At 32.6% G+C, this 16,337-nt stretch overlaps 1 protein-coding gene across 1 annotated transcript; it reads right to left on the bottom strand.

The window, feature by feature from the left end:
• Positions 1-8,589: 8,589 nt before the first annotated feature.
• On the bottom strand, positions 8,590-13,009 carry LOC116022386 (3-ketoacyl-CoA synthase 10-like). The gene is made up of 3 exons (XM_031263097.1): positions 12,431-13,009; positions 11,152-11,777; positions 8,590-9,363 (listed from the first exon to the last, which is right to left on the bottom strand). Exons 1-3 carry the CDS (start codon positions 12,842-12,844, stop codon positions 8,808-8,810), a joined length of 1,596 nt encoding a protein of 531 aa, XP_031118957.1. The 5' UTR covers positions 12,845-13,009; the 3' UTR covers positions 8,590-8,807.
• Positions 13,010-16,337: the final 3,328 nt, after the last annotated feature.

Here is a 16,337-nt window from a genome sequence, read left to right as displayed (position 1 = left end):
AATTATATTGATTATTTTCCAAAACAAAAAATGCACATAGAAGTCAAATTTTTTATAAATACTATGGAGTATATTTCTTCTCATAAATATTATAATTTTTATTGTAAATATTAAATTTTAATTCAAAAGCATTACATTTTTTACAATAAATATTTTACTTTCTCTTATAAATAATAATCAATTTATCCATATATGACGTATTTCTTCATACCTTGACTATGTGTTGTAGCTGAAAAACTCTTATAAACTTAATATTTTATTTCAATTGTTGTGTCTTTTTCATAAAACATGGGAGGCTTATATAAAGAGAAAGGCCGGTAAGATAACAAAATACAAGCTGTATACTATATATATATATATATATATATATATATATATATATATAAACTCCTTGATTATAGGATGAGTTGATGAGAATGATTCCATTGAATATTTTCTTAATTTCTTGTAGTGATATTTGTTTCCATTGTTTGTGTGAAATATTTTGTTTCCTCAATTAGCTTTTCTTCCTTATCAACCCCCTTCAAGTTGGAGATGGAGTGTGAATGGAGTCCGATATTGTCACGAAGGAAAATAAAAGGTGCCTTAGGTAATGAATGTTATATATTTAATTACGTTACTAAGAATTTTATTAATACTATAAAAAATAAAAAAAAATTGTTTGACGTCAATCATGTTAACTACTTGAGAAGAATTTGTTAACAAAGAAAGTACTTTGATCTAGGCACTAGGCGGCGGCCGGCCGCGGCGAGGAAAGTCAGAATCGGCCTCCTCCGCGGCTAGGCGGTCTAGGCGCCGCCTAGACCGCCTAGCAGGAGGAACCGTCTCAGCCTTCTTCTGCACGCCACGCCAATCTGCATTTCAGATTAGAACTCATAAGTTAATTAGAAGTTAGAAGCAGTTTTGTTTTTTAGAACTCAGAAGTTAATTAAAAGCATCCCCACTCCCCACGCCAATCTACACTTCTGCAGTATGTTGAGTAGCAACTTCGCCTAGCCCACACTCGCTAGCGCCACCACACGCGGCCGCCTCCCCACCTCCGCCGATCGCCTCAGCCAGTCGCCCCCTTTAATGTGGGTGTTCTGAGTTTTGTAATGTGGGTTATCAAATATCAAATTGTCTTCGGAGTTCTGTAATATGGAGAGAGATCATTTAATGGGAAGGGATATGAGGGAAGTTTGGGGGAGTTTTGGGAAATGGAATCACATGGGAAAGGGAAGTCTGGGAAAGTGGGAGATGTCAGATGTGAAGGTCTGAACTCATTAATGGCTTGAGGATTTTTATTAAAAAATAAAAAATAAATAAAAATTAGTCGGGCGCCTAAGGGGCGCCTAGCGTTTTTTACAAACTTGGCAACTACCCTGTAATACTTGTAAGGTGCAACAAATTAAATTGATGATTTTGGGGACATCATACTTGATATATTTTTTGCTAACTGCATATAAGTCCCCATAAACCTAGTATGTGTAAACATTTTTCAATCTGCGTTCCTATTCTTAGGGTGCAGTCCAATTATTATATCACCGCCATTGCGTATCTTTATGGGCTATATATATATATATATATATATATATATATATATATATATATATATATATATATATATATATGATTATAAAACTCTATCTATTTACATAGAGCCCATGATAGGGAATCAATAGATACGCTGACTGCATCCTTAAGATCTGTTCACGGCATTAGGGGGAGATATACCCAAATTTAAATGGTGAGAAATCCCATTAAATGGAATGATCTTCATTATAATCCACGTACTAGTGAGACTGAACTAGAAGTTCAGAAGATAATCTATTTGCTATATTAGCAGATAATCTGCCAAATATATATACCGATAACGTATATATACACTGATCATGTTTATCAGAAAAGAGTGGCAAGGTCCCATATATAATTCCCAAAATGGACCAAATATATTTATCTCGATACTCCTTGACACTAGAAGTGTAGGAGATCTATCAGTTTAAGAGATATGAAACATAATACTAGATCTAGTAAAGAAGCATTGACACTCTTGTCTTAAAAAGAATTATGTCCTGAAGACATTCGTCCAGATGACGAAAACCCTAGTAAGATACACCAAACAAACATAATACTAGGGATGCGGAACGATCAAATCTTAATATTTGGAAAATGTCAACGATCTGATTAATTTTAAAATTATCATGAATTTGGGAGAAAATTATATATTATAGTTGTCGACAACACACGTCTATATAATTGCTCATTTAAATAAACTGGATCCAGGTGAGGTGCCGGATGCATCCTCATTATTTAATATTTAAAGGAGCAATTAAGGCATAGCTCTACTCGCTAAAATAGATTCTCTTTATAACATAAACACCATTGAATGTTAACCCTGCCGACTATAAATGGGTGTCTGTGCGAAAGAGAAATAAAAATTATGAGATGGTATAATAGCGAGTGTCTGTAACACATGGGTTCACGCAGATACCCTTGATTAATTTTAATCAAATCTCCCATGTATGATGATGTTAAGTTCGGCTATACAAGATAATTGGCAGAATAAACTTAGATATGCAGCTAATAATTGTCATGATTACATGATAATGGGTCATTGGACGATATGGTCTTTATATGACCTAATACATATCATAATTGACTGAGTAATTCTCCTTTTGAAAAAGGAATTGCGTTGTCATTATGAATTCTTTAAAGGATTACGAATGGAGTTATTACCTTCATTTAGAAGGGATAATATGTACTATAAGTGTTCTTTATTGAGTTGTAAATGATTGTAGAATTGCTAAATTTAATGTATCATTGGTGAATTTATAATTCACAACGATAAGCATTACACCATGTTTGTTGTTGAAATATAAAGGCTTTACTTAAACTTGAAATAGTAAAGCAATTAACTAAGTAATTCCCTCCTGAAGTAGGAAAATGTAAAAATCAAAATATACCATTAGTACTTATTGAGGGGCTACTAATCGTTATCTCAACCTATGTTGGTATTATAAACATCATAAAGAGCTTAATCGTATTAGCTCTAAAGATGAATTTTAGAAATAAAAAGACTTGAAAAACTAAGTATTACCTCAACCTGCAGATCGAGTATTTCCTTAAAAGGAATTATATACACCAATCAGTCTATTTTTAGAAAGATATTTTTAACGCATTTCATATGGATAGGTATGATTGACTTATCACACTAACATTTGTCCAATAATCTCTTGAAGTCCATTACTTCATTACTATTGGAGCACTACTGTAGAACTAGAAGTTCTATGATTATATTTCAACTATAACTCCTAGTGCTCAAAATATCCTCTAGTATCTTCAATTTAAAATTTATGCGATAAATCAATGTGTGTTTCTCATAGATCACTTGGTATTGACACCTTTTGATCTCCATGATACTAAATTCCAAACTAGTTATGTGTGTTCTACCGCCACTGACTTATGGGAGGACGATAAAAGTGTGTTTTTAAGTGGGTATGATTAAGGAATATTGGCTATATTCAACCCACATAAGCTCCAGTAGAGTCACGAGAACCATTGTATAAAATGTTAACGTATAGTGACAATCATGAAGATTGCCATATCATCTCCTCTACACTCCTTTTTGAAACAATTATTCTACTTTAAGAAATGTAGAACTTGAAGATTGTTATCTTCAGGAGGAGATGTGGAATACACTTAAATCAATCCTGAAGATTGGGATCTTAAAAGGACCAACAGTTGTACTTTGGTAACATATACATACATACATATATACACACACACACACACACGCACACCATGTACTCTTTTCCTCACTAGTTTTTTCCCATTGGGTTTTTCTAGTGTGGTTTTTAACGAGGCATGAGTATGATGTAATAAATAGGAGAAAGTTACAAATAAATACTTAAATAAACGAACCCCGAGATCATGAAGATTATGCCCTGAAGGCTTATGATTGTACTCTTTTTCCCTTAATTAAGTTTTTCTCACATGGTTTTCTTAAGTTAAGGTTTTTAACGAGACAATCATGAATGATGTTTTCTTCAGGGGGAGCAACAACATCCTAGTATGCATAAATTATTATTCCAAAAGACTAACAACTCTTATAATCCTGAAGATTATATTAAATCCAAAAGTTTGTGGTTGTACTCATTTTCTTAACTAATAAGTTTTTCCCACGGGATTTTTCCTTAGTGTAAGTTTTTTTAAAATAAGGCAACCAATACAATACATGATTTTTATATATATCATGTCTTCTTTTTTTCAAATAGGTTTTTTTCCACGTGGTTTTCCTACCTAGTAAAGTTTTTAACGAGGCATGAAAGTATTTGAATATACCATTCATGTACCATGTACCTTTTATTGTCTAGGTTTTTCCCATAGGGTTTTCCTAGCAAGTTTTTAACCAGGGAAGATCGTGAACAAATAATGTCTAAGGGATAGTGTTATAAATTATATTAAGTATCGTCATTATGTTGTAACCATTGTAACGGTCATATTTAGTATGGTTATTGAAGTTGTTAGTTATTATATATATGTACTTCCCCACTATTGTAATGGATGGAATGCTGAATAAGAAACCTCCTCTATTGTTTTTTACAATTCTTGTTTCCTGCTACTTTACTACTTCACGTTCATCAAACGAGCATAGGTCTGCAATCAAACCTGTATTGTAACACAATATTTTATTTCAACTGCTTCTTAGCACAAAAAATTAACCTTGCACAAAAATGAAATCAAAAGAGGCCAGGTAAGCATGCATATAGTTAAATTGTAACAATTAGGGAGTGTTTGGTTCATGGGTTTACACATTAGGAATGAGAATCAAAATCATCGTTCGTGTTTGATTAACAACTTTTTAAAACATAACTATGGATTTGATTACCCCTCCAATTAAAAACCTCATTCCCTAATTAAAAACAGATACCATTCCATCTTATTTGTAATTTGATTTTTAAGTTTTGATTAGTGTTTTTAGATTTTTGTTTCGGTTTTTTTTGTTCATATTGGTGCTTTGGGCATCATTATATTAGGATCAATTGCCTTGATTTTTTGTTTGTTTTTTTTTTTTTTTTTTTTTTTATATTTTTAAAACTTTTATTCTTATTATATATAAGGTTATACATACACAACCAAACATCAATATTGGTAATTGTTGACACTAAAAATTTGTTAATTTTGATTATCTTTTATATTAGTATATTTAAATAGATTTTGGATAATATTGATATTATCTAATTTGTTAATTAGATAATATTAAAAGAGTTTGAATTTATCAAAACTACTGTTCTATCATACAATTATAAATATGAGCTTTTATTTCTATGTAATCATCCTGGGAAAATCATAATAAAAGCCCCATAATCTTGAAAGTAAAAGCCCCAAGATTCTCCATGCCTATCAATCCAAACCTCTAGTTGAAGATCAAGCCGAACCCAGAGGACCTTCAGAAGAACAAACATATAAGTGCTTCTTTGAAGATCAAGCCACTAGAAATCCGGGAACCCTTCAATGGAGCGTCAAGACACCCCTTCAGAAGAGCAAACATATACATTTTTCTTTGAAGATCAAGCCACTAGAAATTCGGGAACCCTTCAATTGAGCGTCAAGACATCAATTGAAGAATCAGATGATCTATCCAGAGATATTGTACCCACATCCATATTGATACTTAACATGTAACCCAATTTTGAATTCCAATATATTATTCAGAATTTTGTGTTTACAGTAATCATCCCAATTTCACCATACTACTAAACATTCAAAATACTTTCACCAAAACCTATTAACATAACCGCATGTTTGATTCGCGGAATAGGCCTATTCATTTGTTTGGTAATGCTTTTTATTCCTAGGATGGAACATTGTTCCTGGGAATGAGCTATTACCCTTGCAAAGGTAATAGCTATTACCAGACCCCACTTTGGTATTAACCTATTCCTGAGAGGCTGAGTTCTCAGGAATAGGTAAATTTTCTTATTTAATATTTTACCCTTAATTAAACTTAAAATATATTTATATATTTTTGTTAAATATTTATACATATATTTTATATTATTAAACATAAATAATATCATCTCATCAAGACGACTAAAACAAGATTAATATTTAATATAGATTAATTAAATATTATACAAATAATCAACTGTTGGGTATAATTTTTTAAATTTTATACCAAAAATAAATAACTCTTTCTAAATAATTCACAATATACACATTTAAATAAATAAATATAAAAATGAAATGTAATCTAAGTACGGGTTTAGCTCAGGAATCTAAAATCCCATTTGGTTCATTCATAATACAACATTTGTTGGTTATTTCCAGTCAAGTGATATCTTCTTGAATTTTCTGGTGGAAAGATGCCCATGAGTGATTGCATTCTTAGTGTTCTTGCTGCACTAGAAGTGAGTAGCCACTTTGCATCCTTTTGGCTGCTTCAAATGGCGTATAGAGCTTGTATTCTCCATAAGATAATCTCATTACATTTTATAGTAATATTAGGATTATTGAATATGATCATTTGTTGCAGGAGGATTATTGAATATGATCATTTGTTGTAGGAAGACTCCTTGAAATAAGGAGATACACACATCTCAAACCAACTTCCTGAAGACTTCATAACCACTTCTACTAAATATTATTAAATGTTCTTTAAAAAATTTTGTTATTTATATGAATATTTTATTTCATAATTTATAGATCATCTTATTAATATTGTAATTGCTATAGAATAATATTATATAAAAATTTTATGTAATAATAATAATAATAATAATAATAATATCTTTAATAATAATAACAATAATATTATTATTATTATTATTTATAATAATAATAATAATAATAATAATAATATTTATAATAATAATAATAATAATAAAATTTTGTACAAGGGTATTTATGTCTTTTAAATATATATTCCATTTCTATTCCTTTAACCAACCAAACGTTAGAATACAATTCCTAAAGTCTATTCTTTCAGCGAACTAAACAATAGAATACATTTTCTGTTCTATTCCTTACTTATTCCATAAGGAGTGAAGGAAAAGTGGAGTGAAAGTTTCTTGTTCCTTCGCGCTGGCCTAAAAACAATGGGTTTTATAAATAAAATGGCCAAGCCAACCCAATCCCAGTATTGGAATAAGCAAAGCAAAGAAATTGTGAACCGCCCTGACCAAGTCGTCTTCAAAAATCTTCCATTGCTATTTCCTCTAAATCCATTCCGTGAACCAAACATGCTGTACAGTTATTTGATTCTCATTCTGACTCTCATGTGTGTTTGGGTGGTGGCTGTCTTGCAAATACAACATTATTGATTTAATTATTTCATGTCATAACTTTTTCTTTTCGCAAATAATATATTATAATATTTAAAACATGCCAGGATGTACATATATAATTATGATAGGCGGGGCGGATCCAGGGCGAAGTTTAAATGACATTAAAAATGTCAATGATAAAATATCAGGTTCACATACAAAATACATTATAATTTACAATATAATAAGGTTCAAATACAAAATACATTATAATTTACAATATAATGTTTTGATAGATTACATGATAGTTATGGGCTGAGCCAAAAATATACTTGACTGGATGAAAATGTGAAAAATATTTATGACAAAATATGAAACATAATCAATTAGATAAAATAATTTGAATAGAAACAAAATACTATATTCAAAAATACTTTTTAATTTTAATTTCTTTTAGTTAGATCAACTTTAAGTTTTTCTAAATTAATTAGAATAGAATGAAGTATAATATAAACTTGTATATTACATTAATCAAATTGATTCTGAAAGAGTAGACTAAAAGAACATTTTAATTTGTAATTGAATGATTCATAAAAAGTAAACTAAATAAAACATTTAATTTACCTTGCGAAGGAATGAAAGAGACAAAATAAAATAGAGAAGATAAAGGATAATTGTTGCTACTGAGATTCGAACCTATGATATAAGCAATTTAACATCAAATTTATAGTTCAACTAACTAAGCTACTCAAACAATTAATAATTTGTACATACACAAATAAATAAATAAATAAATAAATAAATAAATATATATATATATATATATATATATATATATATTAAGGATCAAATGAGGACTTATAGTTTGGTGAGGACCCTGTGGACTTATCTGATCCTTTGATTTAATTTTTTCGCGCTCATTTTGTTGTGCATTCGTACTCATTTTGTTGTGCATTCGGTCTCAGTGTGTTGTGCATTCGGTCTCAGTGTGTTGTGCATTCCATCTCAGTTTGTTGTGCATTCATAGTGTGAATGCTGTGCATCTTGCCCACTTTGTTGTGCAATTGCATTCATAGCCGTTAGATCTATCCAAATGGATGATCAGGATTAGTCCACTGGATCTTCACCTAATGATAGGTCCTCACCCGATCCGGAATATATATATATATATATATATATATATATATAAATTGGGTGAGGTGGGGTGGGGTGGGAAGGGGGGCAATTACCCCTACAGCCTCCATAGTGGCTCCGCCCCTGATGACAGGGTCAATAAGATAATAGTTTTGAGCTTGCATGCACAAGCGTTTTAGTCTATATAGTCGTATAAAAAAATTTTATAATGTAATACGTAACAATATCACAAGTAAATTTTATATGATGAGCAATAATACAATTTCACTAAACATGTAATACTATTACACACGAAATTATAGAAATTGCAATGTACTTGTAACCATTATTATTATTATAAATTATAAATTTCAAGATGAAGCCTAGCTTCCACTTCAATTCCATGTTGAAAGGTTGACGACGTTATAATTTGCTACCATGAATAGCTTTCTAAGGGGAGTAGAGAGCCTGAGGGTATCTATCAACGCAATCGAGCCAAGGATTCCCCCCTTGGGTCCCAACACGCCTCATCGCCTTCCAAACAGCACTGTTGCACTTGAAACCTGACCCGAAGGCAATTTGCCAAACGCGATGGCCTCCTTTCACTCTCCCCTTGGCCTCCAGATACGCCAGCTCGTACCATATGCTGCTGCTAGAATTGTTCCCGAAGCGGTGCAGAGCCGCCCGGGACGCCTCCATGTTGTGGTCGCTCAACCCCAGGTTGCGCTGGAGCTCGTCCAGGACGGCCTTGCCGGCGGGGTGGACGCAGAAGTGGTCGAATGCTAGCTTGTAGTCGGGGATGTAGGGCTTGTTGGGCGCTTTCTTGGAGGGGAAAATGTGGGTCCAAATTAGGTTTGCGAAGAAGAAGAGCTGCTCGGAGAATGGGAGGACTAGAGGGCCTAGTGTGGTGATGTTGGTCTTCAGTGCATCTCCTCCTATTTGAATCAAGTCTTTGCTTATCTTTAGCCCCTTGTGGCGTTCTTGATCTTCTTCTTGGTAGATGGACCTGCACGCGCAATGTTATTGATTAGAAATAGACATCTAATGGAGCACTAGGGTGTGTTTGGTTCGCACATGAGAATCGAAATCAGAATCGGGATGTGTATCAAATACTTGGTAATGGTAATGAATTTTGGTGAAAGTATTTTGTATGTTTGGTAATAGAGTGAAATGAGAATGATTATTTATAGTTGGGGAAAGGTTGAGGAGGAAGGGGATAAACCCCTTATTTTATTAGGGAATTGAATGGGTTTTGCAATTAGGGGTAATCAAAATCCATAGTAGTGTTCTAAAAACCTATCAACCAAACACACTCTTAGTGTTTTATCTTTACTTCCTTTGATGTGTCTAATTTGATTAACCATATTTTGAACTCAAATTAACATTCAAGATACTAAAAATAAGAGTAAATATTCAAAATGGTCCCTCGACTATGTCATAATTCACAAATTAGTCATCAACTATAAATTTGACTAATTAAGTCCTCAACTATTCAATTATTACTCAATAATTCACAAATCAATCGCTCGTTAATGACTTTATTGAATAAAAATTGAATAATTAAGGACTTAATTTGCTAAAGTTGATAGTCGATGACCAATTTGTGAATTTCACTATAGTTGATGGACCATTTGTGTATTTACTTTAAAAATAAATATTTATGAGTGATTTAACATTGCAATGTGAATTATGATGCAAGTTATAATTTGCCCTCTTCTCTAGGTACACCAATTAATAGATGTAGCAAAAACAGGCTAGCTTGTAAGTGTAAAAGTTGTGGTCTTCTGACGTGGCAGTGTGCAAGTTGTTTCATGAAAAGGAATTAGTGAAGACCAAGATGCATGATGTGGCAGTACCCCACAGTGAAACAGATGGTCATAAATTAGGACAGTTGGGATGGTGATAAGTATCAATAAATTGGCTTTACCATACCACATGCTACTTGATAACTTCATATTGTACACATTTAATTCTACCCAACCACCATCTACTTTCAAATATGGTGACAGCTTCTATATGATAGTCACAGTACCGTGTATTTGATGAAATTTTATTTTTATATTTTAACAAGTACTGAATTAAGTATAATTCTAGTAGAAATTCTTACAAAATTATTAAATGATAAAAATATTGACTATTATAATTTCTTTTCAAATATGGGCGTTATTTTTTTTTTTTTAGTATATCTATCCATATATACTATGTCAACCTATTGAACTACTAGGATTCGAACCTACTATTCTTATAAGAGCTTAGCATATTTTTGGTACTGTGTCTCATAAATTCCTTGATTAATTGATGCATATCACTAAACACAATTAATTAATGTAAGGAGGATTTTGCGAATACCCTAAGTCGTTGGAACTTAAGTTTTCAAAAAAAAATTTGTAATTTTTGACAATTTTTGGTTGGCCAGAAAATTGAACATGTCTAGCAACACTGTAATAAAATGATTATGGCCCTGTTTGATAAATAATCAGCCCATCAGCCAATTTTGGCTTATTTGACCACTATTAGTTGTTTGGTTAATAAACTTTTTGTAACTCCAAAATGCTAAAATTCAAAAGGCTACTCAAAGCAGCCTTTTCAATTAGCTTTTTGAGAAAATAAAATATACCAAACAACTACCACTAACAGTTAATTTATCAAACAACTTTCTACAATCAACTAATATTATTAACAAATCATTCATTCTAACCAAACAGTAAATCCAATCAGCCAAAAGCCATTTACCAAACAGGGCCTATATTAACCAAATTAAACAAAATGAGGGCGGAGATTAATGGAATATTACCTGAAAGCACGATCATCGGCGCCTTTGTGAGTCCGGACAATGTGCTCGAGCTGGTACTTAGCGCGGCGGTAGTCACGGCGGCGATTGGAGAGGAGGAGGGCGGAGCAACCCATGCGGAAGTAGCAATTAGGGATGAGCATTGAGCGTTCCTTGCCGGGGTACCAATTGAACCCAACCATTTCAGTGCTAACCACCAACGCATAGTTATTAGGGTTAGCTTGGAGCATGTCACGGGCCAAGTCAAGCGCTATCACCCCAGCACTACACCCCATCCCTCCCAGGTTGAAACTCAGGATGTTCCCTCGCATCTTGTAGTGGTTTATGATCATAGCCGACAGCGAGGGTGTCGGGTTGAATATGCTGCAGTTCACCACCAGAACTCCCACGTCTTTTGGGCGGACTCGGGTTTTCTCGAACACCTCGTCGATTGCTCCGAACATCACCGTCGCCGCCTCCTCCCGCCCTAACTTCATGGTGGCGGTGTTTTCCGGTGACCCGATCGACTTCGGCACGTACGTTTCGTCTCCGATGCCGGAAGATTCTAATATCCTCTTCTGAAATTCCAGGCTTTCTTCGTCGAATTTCCCCGACTTTCGGACTAAATCAATGAATTGCTCCTTTGTTACCTAAGGAAAATAAGCATATATTTGTTATGCTTAATAATAATAATAAATTTTCGGAAGTTGGATGGAAACAGGGGATCCAGAGGGTCATGGGTTCGAGCCTAGTGAAAACACTCTTTAGTGCTTCAATAGGCTGAACAAATACTACATTGTAATAGAATCAATACTACTCAAAACATGTGTGGATCCAGTCATCCTCACCATCGTAGGAATCATTTTCTAATTCAAAACAACATAATTCTAAATAATTCTAAACTTTTTGTCTATTTTGAAATGCTTATAATTAATTATACACTAGTACAAAAATAATCATATATATTTATTTTAGAAAAAAAGAGCATTTATTGTAAAACATACATAAACATACATATGTCTCCTATACAAAAATCATGAAAACTATCTAAAAACTTATGCAAAAGAATACATATTTATAAAGAAAATTGTACCAACTCTCCATACAGGTACATCTAAAAGTGAATGATATCATAAAAGTATTGTTTTGGTACCAAATACTATCAAAACAATTTGAGCATACCCTAAGTGTACTTAGACTAATCAGTCCAATTAAAAGAAAAGAGTTCATGACCACTCAGACCAACCAAACTGATTACAATAATAATAACATTTGAAATAGCAAAAAGAACCTAAAATATTACCTTGAGATCATCACTAGGTTTGAAGCATGCAAAATCAAGGAGATAAATAGGTCTAGGCTTGGACATGAAGTAAACTGAGAGGGTAAACACAACAAGCACCAGAAAAGACAAGACGGTGGCCAAATCATATTTAGCAGTGCTATCCCAAAGCTTCTGCCACATCTCCGCCCTGCTAAGGCTCCCAACCTCGGCGCCGAACACCGCCAGAAGCAGCGGCACGGTGGCCAAGTATACCCCGTGGCTGATCAGATAATGGTACCCCAATTTCACGTACTTCAGGTTCACCGACTGCACGAAGTCCGGCAGCCGTCGGCGGACCCTCACGGAGAACGTCATCGACCCGGCATCCGGCCCCGACGACTGGATGCCGCGGTTCACGATCTCCGTCGACAGGAGGTGTTGCTCTTCGGCCATGCTTTAGAAATGATTTTTGTTTTCTTTTGTTTTTGTAGCTAGGGAAATGAATGAAGCTTTTTTCTCAGAAACAATGACGGTTATAGACTTATAGTGTTGATATTGGAAGGATGAAGAAGATGACTTTGGAGCAGATCAGAGGGTTTAGAAGAGTATTTATTTTGGAAGGTGGAGAAGATAAGGGAGGGTGCGTGACATACTTTGCCTAAGCTATTTATTGGAATTTTTTATTTTTGTAAAATAATATTTGAACAAAAAAATTTATATAAAACAATAAGTAGTATATTTAAAATTATGTAATTTATTGTGAGTGTTCAAAAATCAAACAAATCCTTTTTAGTTTTTACTGAGTTATTTTCTTTAGAAAAAATTTTCGCTTTTGGTCTCTGAACTATTATATACGTCGTATGATTCAAATTTAATTTGGTCCTTGATTATTAATATTTTTAACTTTATGTGTATGACTATGTAATTTATATCACATTTGGTCCATGATTATTAATATTTTCAATTTAGGTGCATCACTATGTAATTTGCATCTCATTTGGTCGGTTGATCCTGCCGTTAAAATTTTCTGACCAAGTTTCCAGCCAACTATTGCTGAAATTTCAACGGAAAAATAATATATATGTTGTAATTAAAAGAGTATTTTCGGCCGAATAATTGCAAGAAAAATTATTTTTCTCGTTGAAATTCAGGCAATAGTTGGTTGGTAAATTTGATGGTAAGACCAAATGTGATACAAATTACAAAGTCAACCACCTGATTTGAAAATATTAATAGTCAAATACCAAATGTAATACAAGTTACATAGTCGTGCACCTAATTTGAAAATACTAATAGTTAATGACCAAATTTAATACATGTCCAATAGTTAAGGCACCAAATAAATTTATTTTATGTATTTGATTTATTTAAAACTCTTTATACAATTTGTTGGATATACGAATTTTGGTAAGTAACACTGCATTAATTGACATAAAAATTGAATTATAAAGCGTTGTAAATATTTTTTTATTAACTGAATTAAATATATAAAATATTAAAGAATAAGTAATAAAAGTCACACATGAGAAAAAGAGAGCAAATAATAACGATAAATTCTTGATACCGCCTCACGAATCTTAATCTATGAACTGGTTGGGTCAGGAGAATTTGAGTCTTATGGTATATGAGCTTAATATTAATATATTATTTAATTAATTTCCTGCAAACTGTCTATTACAGTTTTTATATAAAGTAGTATATTTATGTTATAAATTATTATTATATATAAGGTTTAAAGTATTTGTTGGTCCCTGTCTATGGGGGTGGGGGATTGAATAGGCCTTTTAACAATTTTTAAAACTTTTGAACATAGCTCTAAGTGAGCTTGAATATGTGAACTCAAAGCTGGGAAACTGTGTTTTCTTGCAGCGAAAGTTTTTTAGCTTGCCTGAAAGATTGTAAGTAACTTTTGTAACTTGTACGTGTTTGTGTGTGTGTAAGTATGGATTGGTTCACAGATAATAAATGAGCAATGAAAATAAGAATAAGACACAGAAGATTTTATCGTGGTTCGAAAAACACTTATTACTGTACTTTTCTCCTTAATCCAAGAGGTTCAACTAAATATTGTGTTACAAATACAAAGTGATAAGTAGACAACACAACTTCTTCCGAATTGATAGTCCTTGAAATAGGGTTAGCTATATTAAAATTTTAAGTGTGAAGTAAAAATTGAGACTAGAGTGGATATAGTATTTTCCAGCCAAAAAATAGATAGGTGGAATATTGGTTATAGGCTATCCAATCCAAAGATATTCGCAGATCTAAACCAATATAGTGGCCTAAGTTTGTTTAGCATTCAAGTCATTAATGCACCGCGCATAGAGCTATAGCACACGGTAAGTGAGGTGTTCCTTGGAGCAGTACAGTTTTTTCTAATAATGATCTAAAGTGGTTAATTAGTATTTCGAGGTAACCTTATTATACACAATATTTTCATACATGGTACTTTGAATCTGATTTCATCTGTATGTACCCATTATTATGCTATTTCAGAGATCGATTATTATACACAATATTTTCATACAAGTTTTTTTTTTTTTTTTTTTTTTTTTTTTTTTTTTTTTTNTTTTTTTTTTTTTTTTTTTTTTTTTTTTTTTTAACAACAAAACACTCAAGTTAATTACTATTATTTGTTAACAATACACAACTACGTATTATTTCGCTCACTAATGTAATTTTATTGCGTTGGCTCGTTGCGCTTCAATAGGTTGAGAAAGTATGCATAAACAGTACTACATTGTAACAGAGTCAATAGTATTAAAAGAAAATGTAATTTTATTATGACCTTTCGTATGAAGTATATATCTTCAAATATTTCAATTGACTAAACTTCTTATAAACTAATAGCGATCAAGAAATTCTATGAAAAATAATAAACTTTGACACTATACCTTTAAAGATGAATGGTAAAACCATCAAAATCTAAACAATAACAAACTAAAAAACTGATAGACATATATATACAACACAATATACTTCATATTTATTAGTATACATGTGGAAAATATTTATTACAACTGCAATGATTTTATTTATTTTTACTTTTGTTTTGCACAAGAATAATAAAGGGGTTACTTGGGTGGGTGGGTGATGGATAGACAGGATAGTTAATGTGACAACAAAGAATGAAGTGTAGGTAGTTGGATGCTGTCAACTGCCCTCCTTTCTTTTCTTTTCTTTCCTTTTTTTTTTTCGTATTATTTATTTATTCTTTTTGTATGAGTGATGAGAAAAATAGTTGTCACTACTTCACACATATAAGAAAAGTAAATTTCACTAGAAAAATCATGTGCGGTAGACTCAACGTACAGAAAAAATGTTGATAAAAATTAAACTCGTGACTTTTAAGTATAAAAAACATGTCTCACCTACTTAGTTATATATCCATTATGGGGCTCTTATTTTATTTCATTCTTTCATTTGTTTGAGTGATGATGAAAACCAGCAACCACTACTCGAGACTATGCATGGGATAAACTCCACCTTGTGACTGTAGCCGACAAAGGACTACAAGAAGGTAATTAAACTAGCCTAAGTTATCCATAACTAACCGGCTCAAATTAAGAAGACCAATAGACTGCTCTCACCGAGAGTCAAATTTAGAACTTTGCAGTTACCAAACCAATAGCCCAACTAACTTGGTTGGGGTAACCGTACCCTATTTTATATTATTCTACTTTTTTGGGTGACGAGAGAAACCCATAGCCATTACCTAAAAGTGTGCATTGAGTAAACCTCATGTTATAGCCCTAGTCAACAAAAGATCACAAGGAGATCAATAAAGCAGTCTATGTTTCCCATAAATGATCTGCTCAAACAAAAAACGCCAATATACCGCTCCTACTAAAAGTCAAATTTGAAATTTTGTAGTTACTAATCCAAACACTTTGACCAATTCGACTAGAATGACCTCTTATTTTATTCTATTCTTGCATTCATGGGA

Source organism: Ipomoea triloba, chromosome 6 (assembly GCF_003576645.1).
Source record: "Ipomoea triloba cultivar NCNSP0323 chromosome 6, ASM357664v1".
In the NCBI taxonomy this organism is placed as follows: domain Eukaryota; kingdom Viridiplantae; phylum Streptophyta; class Magnoliopsida; order Solanales; family Convolvulaceae; genus Ipomoea; species Ipomoea triloba.
This window is presented reverse-complemented; position numbering and strand designations above follow the sequence as displayed.

What these genes read in the sequence shown, in the direction of transcription:
- LOC116022386 (XM_031263097.1), bottom strand. Translation starts at nt 12,844, where the DNA reads ATGGCCGAAGAGCAACACCTCCTGTCGACGGAGATCGTGAACCGCGGC. An exon ending in AACCTAGTGATGATCTCAAG is followed by an intron (nt 11,778 to 12,430) that starts GTAATATTTTAG and finishes TATTTTCCTTAG; the next exon opens with GTAACAAAGGAGCAATTCAT. An exon ending in GCCGATGATCGTGCTTTCAG is followed by an intron (nt 9,364 to 11,151) that starts GTAATATTCCAT and finishes TTGCGCGTGCAG; the next exon opens with GTCCATCTACCAAGAAGAAG.